This window comes from Cheilinus undulatus, linkage group 17 (assembly GCF_018320785.1).
Source record: "Cheilinus undulatus linkage group 17, ASM1832078v1, whole genome shotgun sequence".
NCBI lineage: Eukaryota > Metazoa > Chordata > Actinopteri > Labriformes > Labridae > Cheilinus > Cheilinus undulatus.
This window is the reverse complement of record NC_054881.1, coordinates 41,252,495-41,271,256: the sequence shown is the minus strand read 5'-3', so window position 1 is coordinate 41,271,256 and position 18,762 is coordinate 41,252,495. Positions and strand designations below refer to the sequence as shown.

General features: G+C 39.5%; 1 protein-coding gene across 15 annotated transcripts in view; it reads right to left on the bottom strand.

The window, feature by feature from the left end:
• LOC121525056 (formin-binding protein 1) overlaps positions 1 to 18,762 on the bottom strand; it is a 124,839-nt gene that overhangs the window by 62,374 nt on the left and 43,703 nt on the right. For all 15 annotated transcript variants that reach the window (XM_041810794.1, XM_041810786.1, XM_041810787.1 and 12 more), the window contains exons 3-4: positions 14,555 to 14,611; positions 10,432 to 10,579 (exon numbers count right to left, since the gene is read on the bottom strand). In XM_041810794.1, coding sequence (XP_041666728.1) covers positions 10,432 to 10,579; positions 14,555 to 14,611 — 205 coding nt within the window. The remainder of the gene's footprint in view (positions 1 to 10,431; positions 10,580 to 14,554; positions 14,612 to 18,762) is intronic.

Below are 18,762 nucleotides of genomic sequence, written 5' to 3'. Positions count from 1 at the left end.
GTCCCCTGCAGGGATGTGGGCCAAGAGAGGCCGTTTACAAAAACACACAGGCCACTGTGTGTACTGTATAAGTTGGGACCTGCAGCTGTCGTCTAGTCTGGTGTGATATGCCACACTTGGCACTGCCAGGAAAATCCTTTATGACCTGTCTCTGCCCCCCAGATTTCAATATCAGCCAACAAGTTTATACCTGGTATCTGTTGTAACTGCCATGCTCCGGTTACTTTCCCTCCTCAGTACCTTTCATATAACTCACCTGGAGAACATACTGAATGGGAATGAAGGTTTTGTTAGGATAGGGCTACTAAAAACAAGTGAATTAGGAGAAAATCTGTTTATAATCTCAGCATTACAGCTTTCAACCACCATTATTTATGTCCCTTATTAGACTGCAGTAACTAGGGGTGGGAAAATGTTAATACAGCGTTATGCTGTCATACAGTAACTGCAAGTGCCAAAATCTATTGTTTTATTTTAAAAAAGTTGTCTAAACAGAATCCAGTCAGTTTTATTCATGAAGAAGAAAACTGTGGAACAATGTAGGACAGCTGTGAAAAGGAGTTATGTAAAGAAGCATGAGAAGAGGTAAAATGGGCCTCCAAATGCAGTAAACTAACACATCACTTCAGGTATTTACCTCATTGAAGGTAAATACCTAGAACAGAATGGTAGGGGAAACACTGCATGTGTATCATGGAGCCTTGTCACATCGTTATGGGTCACGTTTGCATATTGTATTAATGGCTGTAGTCAATTGAAAAAAACTTGCAAAAATTGCACCCACAGTCGGTTGGAAAAAGCAAGAGAAAAGCTTCCTTTCATCTCAGAATCTAAATAGTTGGCGGCATGTCTGTCTGTGCCGATTTGCACATCACATCATTGCTGCAATCGTCCCTGAAACCTCCCATAAGACTTCTTGGGTGTCCTGGTTTGAAACTAGAGCCACAAAGAAATCAGAAACATGTACAGATGTAGGCACGCATTCCAGGCATAGTGAAAACGCTGCCGCACGGGATTCAAAGGCATCAATAGTGTCAATGGGAAAACACAATGGCTAGCTTCAAGTGGAAAACGAGAGGCAACGATTCATGGTTCAAAAGTTATTTTACTTTTTATAAACTGTGTCACTTCTTGTCTTGCATGACAGCGCCAGTCTGAAAGGCGTTTTAACAATCACATTTAGAGAAAAACTGTCACGCAGCAGCCTTCATTCTTTGCAGCTGCAGCGGGTCCCATGGTTGTTCTTCGCTGCTGCTGCGCTAAAAAACGGAAGCCTGGCAGCGAAGAAGAAACTATTTCCGGTTATAGCGCTAACAGTTAGCATGACTAAACGAAGCAAACTATAAAGTTAAACCAAACGGTATCGTATATGCATAAACTTGTGTACTCGCCAATACCGATACCTGCATTTTAAGCAGTATCGGACGTATTTCTGATACTGGTATCGGTATGGGAACAACCCTATGAAAAACACCCCTTTCCATGCAAACTGGCCTTATAGCATTAAGCATCTAGTGATGAGGATGGTAACAGCATGGTGTAAATAGAGTGAAGATTAGCTTACTGTCTGAGAGAGCTGATGGAAGTGTGCTGCAATTTTATGCAGAAACTTTCCAGAGACCAGGAGACAGTTCCACCTCTGTACGACTTTGAAATAAATTAGGATAAATGAATAAAGTCTGTAATTATTACTTTGACCTGACTTTTATTAAAAAGCCATTACCAGGAGTTAAATCCTTCTACGAGTCAGCGGACTGATGGGCTATGCTGCCAAGTTAGGTGAACTACTCTACAACTTCCACACTCTCACCATTCTCACACAGATTTGATGGAAGCATCTTAGGCATCAGATGTCTGAATGTTTATTTTTATAAATTCATGGAGAAAAAAACAGATATACAGTCTTATTTTTAACCCACAGCTTCTGCAAGCAAGAGAGAGAGACAGCATCGGGTGATAGAACAGGGAGAGTGAGTGCCACTAATTTACAAACAAAGCAGTCACACAAAGAAATAAAAAGCTATTTTTTGATTGTTTCAGTTATTACGCTCTCAAGAGCTTAGTTACACGCCCACACCTCTGCAGAGAAAGGAAGAGAAGTGCAAGATGTTGTTTGACTGATGCTGATGCTTACTTGCTTTGCTCTGTTAAATATGAACTCAGAGCCATGGGAGACAGGAAGGGAATAAACAACTAGTTTGAACCATCAGGAATAAAAAAAAACAAGAAAAGTGCAGAATTTCCACCCCAGCACAAATTTGCCCTTTTCGATCGATTTCCACGTGTGAAGAGGTGCACATGTACCTCTGCATTCACAGCTTTAGGTGATCTGTTAGTCATTCATTGGTGTGACTTGGTTCATAGGAATGTGCACCTGCAGTCCTGCACAGTTGTCAGCACACATACAATCATAAGAGTCTAGAAATAGCAACAAGTCATAAAGGATCTACAGACTGGAGGGATTTAGACCTTCATGAGACGGCTCTCTTTACGCCTGGGCCAAAACAGAGTGATATTACTTTCTGGATTCAGATGCAACTGTGGAAACATCCAATTCTTCCTCTCTGCTTCCTATTTGTCTTTCCACTCAACACAGGAAGGCATGTAAGGCCTCTCCAGAGAGACACATTGTTCTTTCACTGTTACGCCACGGCTGCATCTGCCTCTCAGAGAAATATGGGGGCACTACCCTCAGCCAAACTCACCTAAAGAGGTTTTATAGTGCATAATGGTTTTCAGCTGACTTTCCAGTCAATGTAATGCTTATTTTACAGCCCTGCCAGCTGAAGAAGATGTATTCTTTTTTCATTTTTTGCTAGCTGGTTGAACATGTCACAAAGCTGGCAATGGGATAAGACAGACTGTACTCTTACTGACAGATACAATGACAGTATCAAGTGGATACTAAAGAGGACACCTTGAACTCACCCTGAAGGGGACTACTTCACTAACACATCTCTACATGTCCTTTAAATAGTGTACAGCAGGGGTGTCACACTCAGTCACAGAAGGGGCCGGATTCTGAATTAAGGACTAAGCTGAGGGTCTAACAGGGTCCACATTAAACCAAACTGTTAAACCTCATTTTCACCAGTAATAAATTATGGGGGAAAAACTAGCATGGATGAAAAATGATTTTGAGATTCAAAAAGTCAAAATGATCCGTTAAAAGGCATAAAATCTGAAATAAAAAGTCTAACTTATTAATTAGAAAGGTCAAAACACAAAATTAGATGTTAAAATAATGCTTTAAAAGGTAAATATGTAAAAAAAGAAAGTCACAATCATGTTTTTAAGCAGAAATATGACTTACAAGTTAAAATGGTGCACATGAAATTTCAAAATATGAGATAAAAAGTCAAAATAATAAATTGAAAAAGCCAAAATTTGAAATAAAAAGTCAAAATAATAAATTTACAAAGTCAAAATATGAGATAAAAAGTCAAAAGTATAAATGGAATAAGCCAAAATTATCAAATAAAGTCAAAATTATAAATTGATAAAGTTAAAATATGAGAAGAAAGTCAAAATAATAAATTTACAAAGTCAAAATATGAGATAAAAAGTCAAAACTTTAAATTGAATAAGCCAAAATTATCAAATAAAGTCAAAATTATAAATTGATAAAGTTAAAAGATGAGAAGACAGTCAAAATAATACATTTAAAAAGTCAAATATGAGATAAAAAGTCAAAACTATAAATTGAAAAAGTTAAAAATATGAGAAAAAAATCAAAATAATAAATTGAAAATGTCAAAATATGAGCTCAAAGTCAAAATAATAAATTTACAAATTAAAAATATGATATAAAAAGTCAAAATTATAACTTGAATAAGCCAAAATTATCAGATAAAGTCAAAATTATAAATTGAAAAGGTTAAAACATGAGAAGAAAGTCAAAATAATAAATTGAAAATGGTCAAAATATGTAGTTAAAGTCCAGATAATAGATTGAAGTCATAATTGTGCAATGCAAAAATGAAAAAATGAAATGAAAAGACAAAATAATTTCTTTTCCCACATTCATTTTTGTCAATTTTTTTTTTTTTTTTGACATTTTTATGACTTAAGGATATCTGATATCATCATGGTTACGTTTACATTTTAATACTGGAGGAAATCTGCAGACCTCATATTTTAGGGCCAGTTATAATAAATATGATATGATCTTGCCGGCCAGGTGTACCTGTACCACGGGCCAGATTTGGCCCCCGGGCCTTAAGTTTGACACCCCTGGTGTATAGTGACATTTACAAGGGTGGGCGGCCTATATAGTGAATAAGGGTCTTTGTTAGACCTACTTAGAGAGGAACCTAAGCCCTATGATCAGGACAGCAGCATGCTGACTGAACACCTTATTATGACTCCTCAGCACTATGACAGTCCAGTGAGACTTAGGCCCTTCATCCCATATTAACCCTACTGGCTCACAGGAAACACAAGCAGTGGCTGCTTTAGGATGGTCACATGTAAAGCTGCTGACACAGCTTCATTTCTCTTCTTCTGTGTGATAGTGGTATTGATTTTAGGGCCAATATGGACTTACAGCAAAAATGTGCTGAAGGTGTCAGTAATGAGACGGGATCTAAACCATTAATTTTAAAAAAAACCTTGGCTAAAGCTTCACTAATGACTAAAGATGAATATGGCTAATACTTGTACAACATCTAGCCAATCAGATGGTGTTGTGGGCGGTCAACTGCAGATAATTGGCTAAATGCAAAATATCTGCCGGATCATATTTGCAAAGGTTTCCTAAGCCTCCATTTTCTCTCTCTGGTTCAGTACACACAACCACAATCATGGGGAAGACTGCTGACTTCACTAATGCCCAGAGGACAATCACTGACACCCTCCACAAGGAGGGCAAGGTCACTGCAGGAAGGTCAGGCTGTTCTCAGAGGCTGTGTCAAAGCAGACTCATGGAAAGTTGTCAGAAGGGAAACGTGTGGTAAGAAAACAGAGATGAGCTCAGCCTTCAGAGGATTATCAAACAAAGCAGATTCAAGAACTTGGAGGAGCTTCACAAGGACTGGACTGAGGCTGGAGTCAGTGGATCAAGAGCCAAAACACAGATGGGTCCAGGCAGTTAAAGAGTCCTGTTTCAGATGAAACCATATTAAGGATTTCATTTGGAAATCAAGGACGAAGAGACAGGAGGAAGATCAGAGAGGCCCAGAATCCAAGGTGCTTCAAGTCCAGTGTTTTTAGTTTCTATAGTCAGTGATGGTTTGAGGTGTCATGCCATCTGCTGCTACTGGTCTTTATCAAGTCCAGATAACGCTGTCAGTAGACTACCAGGAGATTTTAGAGACCTTCATGCTTCCATCTGCTGAGAAGCTTTATGGAGATTTCATTTCCCAGCAGAACTTGGCAGCTGCCCACAGTGGAGCCAAACCTACCAAAAACTGTTTTGCTGACCTGGTATTACTGTGATCTGACATGAACCCGTAGAGAATATCTGGGGAAATATCAAGAGGAAGATAAGAGACACCAGACTCAACAATACAGACGAGCTGAAGGCTGCTATCAGAGCGACCTGGGCTTCATTACAGATGCAGTAATTTCTACAAAAGAAGCTCTAACCAATTAGTGAGCAGTAAATTAAGAAGGTCAACATTTCTGTTTTTGAAATAAAAAATAATTGGACTGATGTCTTGTAAATTAAATCACAGGAAAAATGAACTTTTGCATGACATTTACATTTTTCAGATGCACCTGTATCCGTCTACAGTCTTCCTATTGCAGTGGTTGGGTAGGTGATGAAAACAGACTGCACACTGCCAAAACAGCCTGTTTTTAACAGGTTTTTGATGAGTCATCCATTATCTACCCCACTTATCCTGTTTGGGGTTACAGGGGACTGGAGCCTATCCCAGCTGTCACTGGGTGAGAAGGAGGGTACATCCTGAACCGGTCGCCAGTCGATTACAGGGCTGACACAAAGACAAACAACCAGGCACGCTCATATTCACTCCTAAGGGCAATTCGGATTCATCAATTAAGCTAATGAGAATGTCTTTGGACCGTAGGGGAAAGCCTGAGTATCTGGAAAGGCCCTGTCCAACTGAATTTGAACAAAGGACCTTCTGGCTGTGAGGCAGCAGCACTAACTCTGAGTCATACACGAGTGTGAAGGGATAAGAGGTAGCAATCAGTCCACAAGGGGCACCAAAATCAACAGAAAACAAAATCTCCATTTAAATTAAATGTGTTTGTGTAAGAGATGAAATAAAGTTCTCCCTCATGAAACCAGGTCCCACTTCTTAAAAACAACCACAAAATGATCTCAAGTAAAATCCTTTAAGACGGCATTCTTGGCCTCACCTCCACGCCACCCCAAGCTGAGCTTAGCGAGAGGTTCACTCAGGGAAACGCCAACAAAAAAAAAAGGAGTCGGGCACAGTTGCATAACAAACCCACATGAGAAACTAATGAGGTATTTTTCCTTTTCTCCCAGTGGTCTGTAGCAGGGATTTTACCTGCCCAATGAGCTTCCTGTAAACACCGAGGGAGAAAAGATCTTAACCCCCTCCTCTAATCCAGCTGTCTGGGTCTACCTGAACAGCTTTGTCAGACATGACAACAAATTTAAAACACAATAAGAAAGCAAATCGAGGTGCTTAAAGAGGGAGAAAATACGAATAAGGAAGTCTTTGTCAACATGTTTTTCTCCAGCAACAAAAACACTCCTTTAACTTGCAAAGCGCTGAGATTATTGCACAGGTCTTACCAACCCTAGCCAGTTCTTTTATGCTTAACATTAACTTCCTTTCAAACACAACAGTCATGTACCTCTAGTTTGTCAGCAAAAGCTTGCCAAGACGGTGATAATCCAGCAACTTTAGTTTCTTTAGGGCAGCGTTACTCAACCAAAGAGCCCAATTGTTTAAAAATACCTTTGCAAGAGCCACAATCTAAGTGGTGAAAAGTGGCAAAAACAGCTTGAAGTAGCAATAAAAATAAGTTAAAGATGGCAAAAATGGTCAAAAACCAGCAAAATGATTGAAAAGGGACAAAAATGGGGGACAAAAAGTGAAAAATGGTTAGAAAGTAGCAAAAATGTATGAGAAGTGGCAAAAAAATGGTCTAAAAGTGGCAAAAAATGAGTGAAAAGCGACTTAGATGGGCAAAAAGCAGTCAAGGGTGGCAATAATGGGCAAAAAATAGGAAACAAGTCATATGTAATGGCAAAAGATACCTTAAATAGCCAAAATGTGGCAAAAAATGGTGAAAAAGGGAAAAAATGGGCAAAAAATGGCAAAAAGAAGTAGAAAAATTTGGGGAAAAAAGGAATCAAGTCGTATTTAATGGCAAAAAGTAGCTAAAATGGGCAAAAAGTGGCAAAATATGGTTAAAAAGGCCAAAAATGGGATAAAGGTGGAAAAAATGGGGAAAAGGTGGCAAAGAGAAGTTGCAAAATGGCCAAAAATAGGAAAAAAAGGGGTTTTTAATGGCAAAAGATAGCTAAAATGGGTGAAAAGTGGCAAAAATAGTGAAATGGCAAAAAGTTTTCCTTTTTAAGGTTTTCTGAGGGAATAATGGATAAAATTAAGACATAAAAAAGCCACAAATGATCACAAAAGAGCCACATGTTGAGTACCACGACTTTAGGGTATTAAGTCAGTGGAGTTAGGGCACCTGAAGACAGTCATGTTTTGTGTAAAAGATTAAAAATATAAAAAAGCACCCTTTCATTCTACCAAGAAAGATGTACTCTGAATAATGACCTGTGACACTTTAAATAACAAATTAAGCCTGTTAGTGACAAACTAATCAATATTAGTGGTCGTACTTTGTTTGAAAACCTTGAAAAGACACAAGATCTCACAGAAGTGTGCATACAAATGTGACTGCAAAAACTCATATAGGGGCCCAACATAAAATAGTTAAGTAACAAAATTCAGAACTTTTTGGAATAGAGGGACCTAGTTTAATGGGTCCTTAAGATAAGATAAGATATTCCTTTATTAGTCCCACAAGGGGAAATTCCAAGCTGTGTTAACTAAATGGCAATGGAGTTGGCAGGGATTTTTTCAAATCATATATAGATCTATCAAAAATCATAGATTTCAGCTAGCTAGTTAAATGGGTGCATAATGTCATCAACTGTCAGTTGAATCTAAGCACATCAAAATCATATAATAGCAGACTTTTCAACAGCAGGAAATACTCTAACTTTGTCCAATGACTCAATATCACATTGAAACTGGTGATTTTCAACCCTAGCGTTTACATTTGGGAGCTGCAAAGTTTCTGGTTAGTGATGCTTCCCTGTCTGCTCGCTCTTTACAGATATTACAGGCAGCCTGGCCTATTGATCCCAGATCCACCCAATCAGGAGCAGTAAAAGAACGCATTGACACCTTATGAATATTTGGACAAATAACAGCTGTGATTTGCATCAAATGTGGACACTAGGGCTGAACAATTTGGGAGAATAAAGTTATTGTGATATTTTTCCCCAATATTGTGATTTGATGCGCAATTATTTGTTAAGTTCTTCATCTTATGTATTTACCAACAATCACAAGCAATTAATTATTCTATATTGCAACCAACACAATATTAGACTAAATTAGGGCTTAAGTATTTTGAAAAAAAAAAATGTTATCGTGATGAGTTTGACTCGAATTGAAAATTGGATATGAATTGTTGCATTGAAGGAAGTGATCATTTTCTATGTCATTCTCATATAAAATAAGAAATATGTACCAAAATAAGCATGAAATGTAATGCATAATATCTGCAAGAAAAAGTTTTAAACTGGTATTCTGACACAAATTTCAGGTTAAAAAAATATTGCAACTTCTTCAATTTGAAAATTGCAGCAGGCCATATTGCAATTTAATCTTATTTTTGATTAACTGCCCAGCCCTAGTGGACACACCCCTCTGTCATTTTTGTCCAGAATGGGACATAATTCTATTTTAAAGCAATGCCTAAACCTTTAGTACCCAGCAGTCATTTAGACTACGAAACTGAAAAAGGATGTCCGGATTAAATTTACAGGAATCCCTTTTTAAGTCTGACCTGCTTTTAAGCAAAGTATTTTTAGCAGGAAAAATAAAAGCTACTTTTGATGGTCTCTGTTTGTAGCTTTGGATTGCTGTTATCCTTTTCAATACTTGAACAACCCAAAGACTCAAAGGGTGTCATTCTCCATCATTCATGAGTGTGTTAAAGGCACGAGTGTGTCTGAGACAGAAACTTAAAAAAAAAAAACAAAGTCTGTATTCATCCAACAAGGACGCCGTTCTTCAGAGAGACGATTTCCTCAATGCTGTTTAACTGAAATGTTCGTCTGCTTTGAAAAGATACAGTGATTATCAGAGTCATGATTTGAAAGGAAATCCCCCGCATACTCTGAGTAACTGAAAAAACACTATTGTGAGCTTTTGTAAGAGAGGCAAACACATGACATGTATTCATGGTTAGCTACAATGACACACTATGGAGGTCTATGATAAAGAATAGAGAAAAGAGAAAAATAAGATGCTTACAGATAAAGAAAAAGAGGAAAAGGAGAGGAAGTGTGCAGAGAAATGAAGAGGAAGAGCAGTGTCACAGTGACATCCTGCAGCCAGAGAAGCAGGGTCTGTCTGTGTGGACGCTAGAGAGACAGATGATACTGCCAAGCGATGATAAATCAACGCCAAAATAGGGGAAAAAACAGGCCTACAGGGGGCTGATGATTCCTCTCCAGAGGCACTGGAAATCCCCTCCACTTTGCATTAAAACTCAGTCTAAAATCAAAACATATCTATGCTTCCTGTCCTTCTTTCAAGCTGAAAATGCAGCAACACTTACCAGCAAGAATGCATATGAGCATTTACTCTAAGAAAGACAAGGTCACTATGCCTTTGAGTGGAACCTCGTTTGCTTTTCCACTTCAGTTCTCTCAGCTGCACCACCGTGACACAAGAGTCCATGACAGATTTTTTAGAAAGTAGGTTTTTTTTCTAGCTGGCTATTTTTCTCTCTCTCTAATCTGCCAACTCTTTCAATTTCACATGCACCCCACACTGTTATCTATGAATCATGAGCTGCAGGTCCAACGTTCCACCAAATTATTTTTTAATAGTGCAAGAAAAGTGACTGCAGAGTTTAAGAATAGCGTGTGGTGCACCAATCGTATGCGAGTTGGTTTAAAAAGAGAGAGTAATGATACAGAGGGGATGACTTTGCTCCATAAAAAGGACCCAGTCAGTCACGTTTTGCTCTTCTAGGGAGCCTTTGGGTGTTTCTATATATACTCAGTGATGACCTCAGTTGGTGCGGAGCAGAGAAGGCAGGGAGCTGGTTGCTTAATTTCTTGTGAGCCAGTTTCAGAATCCAATTTAAATGTTTTATTCAAAGCACAAGAATAGGGAGGATGCGGGCAGAATTCAGATGAAGCAGTAAGGCATGAGGTCTGGAAGCATTTCTCACCGATTTTCTCTCGGCCTTGAGCTCTGTCAGGTAGCGCGACAAATCGCTGAGGATTTGAGACGTCAAGTTTTCGGCTATGACCTCGTGTTGACCTGCGTAGTCGTTTAACTCGTTGAGTGTCGTCAGGAAGGCTCGACAGAAGGTGTATCTGGGAGAGAGGGGAAAAGATGTCACAGGAAACAGCACTGTTACCGACATGAAAATAAGGACAGTGAAATAAAGACAATTGAGATAATAAAACTTAGTAATGTAATATCTTAAGGCCATAAATCTCACCTACAATTCACATCACTCAATCCAGTCACATACAGAAAATAAGACTTAAAAATAAATACTTTTTAATGTCTTTTTAAAGACTTTTTCCATACATTTTAGGACCATTTTGCTTCCCTAATCAACCTGTTACTTTAGAAACAGGGCTCAGTGTTCTGTGCTGATTGTAAGATCAGATTTAAAATAGACTGAGGCTGAACAGAAAACTGTTCTGTGGTCAGTTGAATCAAAATTTGTAAATGTTTCTGGAAATCACTGACGCCGTGTCCTGCAGACTTAAGAAGAGAGGGACCATCCAGCCTGTTATCAGAGCACAATTCAAAAGCCTGCATTTCTGATGGTACGGGGTTGCATTAGAGCCTATGGAAGTGATACTCAACATATGGCTCTGGAGCCAAATGTGGCTCTTTTGTGATGACTTGTGGCTCTTTTATGTCTTAATTTGAAATATTATTTCCCAAGAAAACCTTAAAAAAGAGACTTCAACCTCAGAAATTAATCACATTGATCAGTTTGTTTCCTAGACTTACATAGAAGATTTTAAATGTCAGACTTAATTGTCCCATTTATCCAATTTTTCACACATTTATCCCATTTTTAGCCATTTTTCACCCAATTAAACTACCTTTGCCATTGAAACCACCCATTTTTTGCCACTTTTTGTTGCCACTTTTTCACCATTTTGTCCTCTTTTATCCCATTTTTGCCCTTTTCAACATTTTTTGCCACTTTTCACCTATTCACGCTACCTTTTGCCGTTAAATACTACTTGTTTAGTTTTTTGCCCATTTTTGCCGCTTATTTTTGTCACCTTTATGCCATTGTTGCTCTTTTTCAACACTTTTTGCCCATTAAAGCTATCTTTTGCCATCAAATACTACTTGTTTCCTATTTTTTGCCCATTTTTGCAACTTCTTTTAGCTAATTTTTTCCAATTTTTTCCACTTTTATCCCTTTTTTGCCCATTTACGCTACCTTTTGCCGTTAAATACCACTTGTTTCCTATTTTTTGCCACTCTTGACTGCTTTTTACCCATTTTAGTCACTTTTCTCTCATTGTTTTGCCAAATTTTTGCCACTGTTGGACCATTTTTTTGCCACCTTTGAATTATTTTCATTGCTACTTTTCACCACTTAGACTGAGGCTTTTGCAAAGGTATTTTTCAGCAATTTGGCTCTTTGGTTGACAGGGTTGAATAAAACTGGCCTATGGCGTGGGCAGCTTACACATCTGGAAAGGAACTATCAATGCTGAAAAGTAAGTAGAGATTTTAGAGCAACAAATACTCCTATTCAGACAATGTCTCTTTCAGAGAAGGCCTTGCATCCATCACAGCAGCATGACCTGCTGAACTGGCCTGCCTGCAGTCCAGATCTTTCCAAAAGGATCTGGCTTCAGACCTCTCTGGTGGGGTATTTTGGGTTCATCTATTGCTGACCTCTACAGAGCAGAATTCACCACAGCAGAATTGCATGAATAAGAATCAAAAATGTACTGAAGGGGATAAATTTAAATTTAAGACACCACAAACTAAGGAAAAGTTAACGAGGGTTAGGGTTAGGCAGGGGGGACAAAATTTAAAATATCCCCACAAATTAAGGAAAAACTCAGAGGTTAGTACATCACTTCCCACCCCACGACTGAGATTGCCCCATTGTAGAGGTCTGCTACAGATAAGCCCAAAACACCGCCCCACAGAGGTCCGCAGCCAGATGCTACTCTATCTTTCACCAATAGAAAACATTTGGCAAGTGACAAAACAAATAATCAAGCAAAAAGAATCCTACATGAGACAAAAATGAGACATTACTCTCTCATGACTCCAGCAACTGGTCTCCTCACTTCCCAGATGTTTACAGACTGTTGTTAAAGGAAGAGTGGACGCTACACAATGGTAAACATGGCCCTGTCCCAACTTTTTTGAGATGTTTTACTGCCATTAAATGCAAAATGAGCTAATATTTTTCATAAAAGGTAAAATGTCTGTTTCAACACTTGATATGTTGTATATGTTCTGTTCTGAATCATTGCAATCATTACATTCTGTTTTATTGACATTTTTCACAGCGTGCCAACTTTTTTGGAATTGGGGCTGTAGTAGATATTAAAAGTGGGTTTTATACATCGTGTTTTATTAATGTTATTGCTAATAACAGAAAAGAACTACACAGACAGGTTTAATAAAATATTTTGCCAGAATGTTTAGAAATTTGCATTTGTAAGGTTAATGATTTCCAAAACAGTGGTTCTTGACTGGTCCAGCCTCAGAACCAGCTAGAAAGAACTGGAACCCAAGATTTTAACCTCTCAAATTTATCCACTGACAAATGTTGAAGTTTAGGGCTCAGACGGTGCAAAGTATGTATGACTGAACAAAGAGTAAGGAACGAAAATAACATGTTTAAAAACCACATCATTACAGAAGCCCTGAGGATGTGACTGAATACAATTCTTTTAATGTTTCCTGTCATCACTAGTACATTTTCCCAGTGGGACTTGAGAAAACGAAGAATTTTTGGGCAGAAAAAAAATATTACATACATTATATTGCCAGAAGTCTTCGCTCACCTGCCTTGACTCACACATACACTTAAGTGACATCCCATTCTTAATCCACAGGGTTTAATATGACGTCGGTCCACCCTTTGCAGCTATAACAGCTTCAACTCTTCTGGGAAGGCTTTCCACAAGTTTTAGGAGTGTGTTTATGGGAATTTTTCACCATTCTTCCAGAAGTGTATTTGTGAGGTCACACACTGATGTTGGACGAGAAGGCCTGGCTCTCAGTCTCCGCTCTAATTCATCCCAAAGGTGTTCTATTGGGTTGAGGTCAGGACTCTGTGCTGGCCAGTCAAGTTCATCCACACCAAACTCTCTCATCCATGTCTTTATGGACCTTGCTTTGTGCACTGGTGCACAGTCATGTTGGAACAGGAAGGGGCCATCCCCAAACTGTTCACACAAAGTTGGGAGCATGGAATTGTCCAAAACCTCTTGGTATGCTGAAGCATTCAGAGTTCCTTTCACTGGAACTAAGGGGCCAAGCCCAGCTCCTGAAAAACAAGCCCACACCATAATCCCCCCTCCACCAAACTTTACACTTGGCACAATGCAGTCAGACATGTACCGTTCTCCTGGCAACTGCCAAACCACTGCTCTAGAGTCCAGTGGCGGCTACTTTACACCACTGCATATGACGCTTTGCATTACACTTGGTGATGTTTGGCTTGGATGCAGCTGCTCGGCCATGGAAACCCATTCCATGAAGCTCTCTACCACTGTTCTTGAGCTAATCTGAAGGCCACATGAAGTTTGGAGGTCTGTAGTGTTTGACTCTGCAGAAAGTTGGCCACCTCTGCGCACCACGCGCCTCAACATCCGCTGACCCTGCTCCATCATTTTATGCGGCCTACCAGGCGGCTCAGTTGCTGTCGTTCCCAATGGCTTCCACTTTGTTATAATACCACTGAAAGTTGACTGTGGAATATTTAGGAGCCAGGAAATTTCACCACTGGACTTGTTGCACAGGGTGGCATCCTATCACAGTACCACGCTGGAATTCACTGAGCTCCTAAGAGCGACCCATTCTTTCACAAATGTTTGTAGAAACAGTCTGCATGCCTAGGTGCTTGATTTTATACACCTGTGGACATGGAGGTGATTGGAACACCTGTTTTCAATTATTTGGATGGGTGAGTGAATACTTTTGGCAATAGTGTATATTAAGATAGAATAGCATGCATACAGTATATACTGTATACTGTTATAGAGTCCATAAGTCTGCCTCAGGATGACTTAAAAATTAAAAATACACCATTAAAAAAATGATTAAACTTTTGTCCAGCTTACTTGCTCTCTTCCTCTTCTCGCGAGTTCTTCTTGGGTTGATACTTCTTTGATAAATTCCTGTAAAAACACAGAAGAATTCAGCTTAGTCATACATGTCTTGCAGTATCTTCCCTAACAGCATCATCTGCACACCAGATAATGCACCGTTCCCATTATGTTTCCCTCACAGTGCCCCTATGGACCTGCCAAAGGATCATCCAGTACGCCATTCAATACAGCAGAGTGCTTTCTGCTCCTGCCTTCCTCTCTCCAGGTCATAAATCATGGCCTCAAGCAGTATGTAAGCAGAAGCAGTCACCATAACACAAGCATGCTTTTCTTGTGCAGCCATTGCCCTTGTTATGACTCCAGCTGCGTGTCAGTGGCACGAGACGTGTGCAGGACAAATAGGACGTGTAGTACGCAGAGTTGTGTGAGCATGATGGATAATGTATGTCTCTTTGGGTAATACTGTGGCTCTGACAATCTTTCAATGCCCTTCCCTCATCCCAGCTACTTTAGTGTTATTTGTCAGGCTGCAGTCGAACTTGACGAGTTTGTTTCATCATGCACAGCCAGTGGTGCTGACGCTCTGTTTGATGGCTACTCTGTCAACACAACATAATAACCAGCACTATTTTAAGATGGATCTGGGTGCACACTGGACACCTACTGTGTGTATATTCAGGCCAAAAGCAAAAGCAATTTTTGATCTGCATCACTCTTACTCTCTTAAAGTCATCATTTCTTTTTTTCACTTATGCTGAGAGTATTCTCTTAAAATGGTTGAAATAATCTGCAAATCTGCAGTCCACTTGAAGAATAAAAAAGGCAGTTGTACATGAATGTCTGCTGCCTTTAAAGAGCTGATCACAGTCACTGCTGTTGCTGCCCGTGTTTTCAGATTAACATCCACTGATGGAATCTAAACCTCAGAGTGTACATGCTGAAATAATTAATGCATGCTTAAATCAAATACATGTAAAGTGTGTCTGCACTCCATCCAGATTGCTCTCTGCCAACCCCCACCCCCACACGTCTCCTCCCTAGTGGTGTTTGCACTGTTGCTAGGCAGATCTGTCTATCTCATCCTTCTCACCCCATCTCTAATAATAGTGCCAGTTCCCACTCGCTCATTCATCCACTCACAGTCAGATGTCAAAAGTCAGACTCTGTTTGTCCAATAAAAACATATAAAATTAGAGTAGCAGCTAAAGCTTAGCATAAAGAATAAAACGAGCAGGATTATGTCCACGTCTGTGTGCCTGGTTATGAATTTCTGTCTCTGAAGGGTAAACCTGCAGGAGCTCTACGCACTCATTCAGGTGAAACTTTAACCACAGTTAAAACAGAGCCTTTTCACCCTCACCCATTCCTCTTTGTTAGCAGGACTTTATTCCTACTGTGTTATGGATTATGCCGGACTGGAATTTGGGTGAAGAGGAGGAGGAGGCATTAATGCATCACCCTGCAATGACTAGACTGAGGCATTGTGCATGTTTACACCAATACAGGGGGAGAGGATTATTCAAGGATTAGTGCAGTGTGTGGTTGGTATGGTGATAGATATGGTACAATGTAGGGTCATAGTGAAAGATGACGTTCAACTGGAGAGAAGCTGTAGCTTTATTATGAAAGTTATGGCCAAACGTTGCAAAGAAAGGGCATGGTTATAAATCTAATGCTGTTATTTCTAGTATTACTATCTATGTTGTTCAAATATTTGATCTTTTTGAACGTTGATGCTTTAGTAAAAGTACTTGTTAAACTTTTACATCAATAAACTCTTTAAGATATATCGAACTTGCTCTAATTGAATCATATGGTGACCATTGAACCTCCTATATTGTAGCAGGGGATCAATAAAGACTATCCTCTGAGTGGCCCAGTTCTGCAGGCCTTTTCAACACTGCATTTTTACTCTAACAGAGGAAACAAGTGTCACTCATAGAAATAGGGAAATTGTTTAGAATCTCTTGAGTGAACACAGATTTCTACAAAGTAATGTCAATAAAATGAAAATATGTGGTTACATAAATATCCAACTCCTTTAAAATTGGTGCTAGTAGTCTCATAATTAGTGAAATGACTGGAAGGACCAGTCACTGGTAAAGCAGTATTCCTGGCTACCAATACACCATGAAGACAAAGGAACACTCCAAGCATCTCAGGGCACTTTAAACGAACGCCACTGTTGAAGAAAACTCAGATTCAATCTGGACTAGAGTCCACTAAAAGGCATGTGGGAGACCCCATGGTCAAGTGAGAGAAAGTTCTTTGATCTGATAAGACAAATGTGCTGCTTTTAAAACATCAGACAAGACACCAAACACTGCACATCACCACAAACACACCATCCCTACTGTAAAGCACAGTGGTGGCAGCATCATGCGGTGGGGATACTTCTTGGTAGAGGGTAAAATGAATATGGCAAAATACAGAGAAATCCTCTGGGACAATCTCATTCAGTCTGCAAGAGAATAACAGCTTGGAGAAGATTAGTTTTCCAGCAAGACACTGCCCTAAAACATACAGCAAAAGCTACACAGAAACAGTTTAGACAGAGTGGCTTTGGAGTGGCTTGGAGTGGCTTTTTATAGGTACTAGTGGCACACCAATGCATCAGTTTAGCATCAGATAAAAATGTGGCATGAACAGACACCAGTAGCCAAGCTAATCTCTTTTGTCAAAATAATTTTATGCTAACATCTGGTTCACTTAACTGTGGAACAAAAGAAAGAAAGTTTACAGAGCGGACGAGGTCAGCTGTTGCACAAACTCTAATTTGTTTTCATGGTAAAAAAAAAAAGTGTGTAGTGGGAGTCTAACACCACAAGAAGTGATTAAAAACATTCGTATTGGTATCAGCATTCAGCTAAATATCTGTCCTTTCTGTGTGATGAGGCAGCAACAGAAGGAAAAATCTGCCCACCAACACTAATGAAAGAAAAGAGGACTAAATCAGAAGGCCCAATTCAATTAGTTTATCAGATCTTGCAGCCCCGCTTTTCTTTGGGTTTAAGAGTGCCTTCTACATTAATCTCATGAGTTAAGTTGATTACAAGGGAGGATTAATCCCGAGGTACGACCAAGGAACTCTGCACCAACAACAAAAAACCCCAGCAGTGTAAGAGAACACAGGAAAAGCCGATGACTCAAGCTATCCTGGCTGAATGTCCTAATGGCCTAATTTTCACCTGCTTTTGGCAAGTGGCCAATGTGCACCAACAACAGTGTGTGGGTTTGTGTGTGTGTCACTGTGGCTGAAAACATCCGCACCATCTGTGGAGCCTGAAGTTCAATAAAAGGCAGCCTGTCACTGCAAGATGTGTCTGCCTCTGTTTCCTCAAACATACTGTAAACAGATGCTGACTGATTCAATCACGGAATATCTGCATAGACGTTTTTACCAGTCAGTTAGATGCAGAAGATTCAAACCTTTTCCCAGAATCGTATCTTTGTGTTCTTTTTATCTGTTACATTTTATTCAATTGCTGCAAAATGAGTCCAAAAATGTGGCCTTCATGTATCCATTTAATGTAGTTTGGATGATTTTTATTGGAAGTGACTCTCTGTTGTGCATTGTTAACAGGAATTAAAAAATGTAATGCTGGCAGAGGGGCACTTGGGTACTGTGGGTTTCTTCGTTACAGTCGCCAGAGAGAGCAAAGATTAGGCATGCATGAAAATTGACACACATGTGCATCATGTCCAGATGAACAAAACCTTAAAATACTGTCTTTTAGAAATATGTACAGGAAGTGAGATCATACAGGGCATACTTCAAATATTGCTGTTTTTGTCATTTTGCAGGTTGCACATTTTAATGAACATTCTAGACAAGTTGAAGATCTAAAGTCATTGAGCCATCTGATTACAATAGGCAGACTCAAACAGCCCTTGAAGCCAATCCGCAGCAGCTTCCATATTCAAACCGCGGTCTCAACCGAACTTTGGATCAACCTAACGGCCCGCCCACTAAGCTCGACTTCCTGTCAGCTAGCTAGCTAGCATTCTGCTTGACAAAAACATAGCTTCTGCCTGTCAAGCTATCTGTCAATCAAATGAGACGTGCCAATCAGTCTGCAGTGAGTTTTTTTTTCTAAATATAGTTGAAACGATTGTGGTACAAAAACAATTCACCCCCCGTACAGTAAGAGCACATGAAGACATTAGCTAATAAAACATGTTTGGTTTTTCAAACCAGGCTGTAAACCAGTTTACTTCTA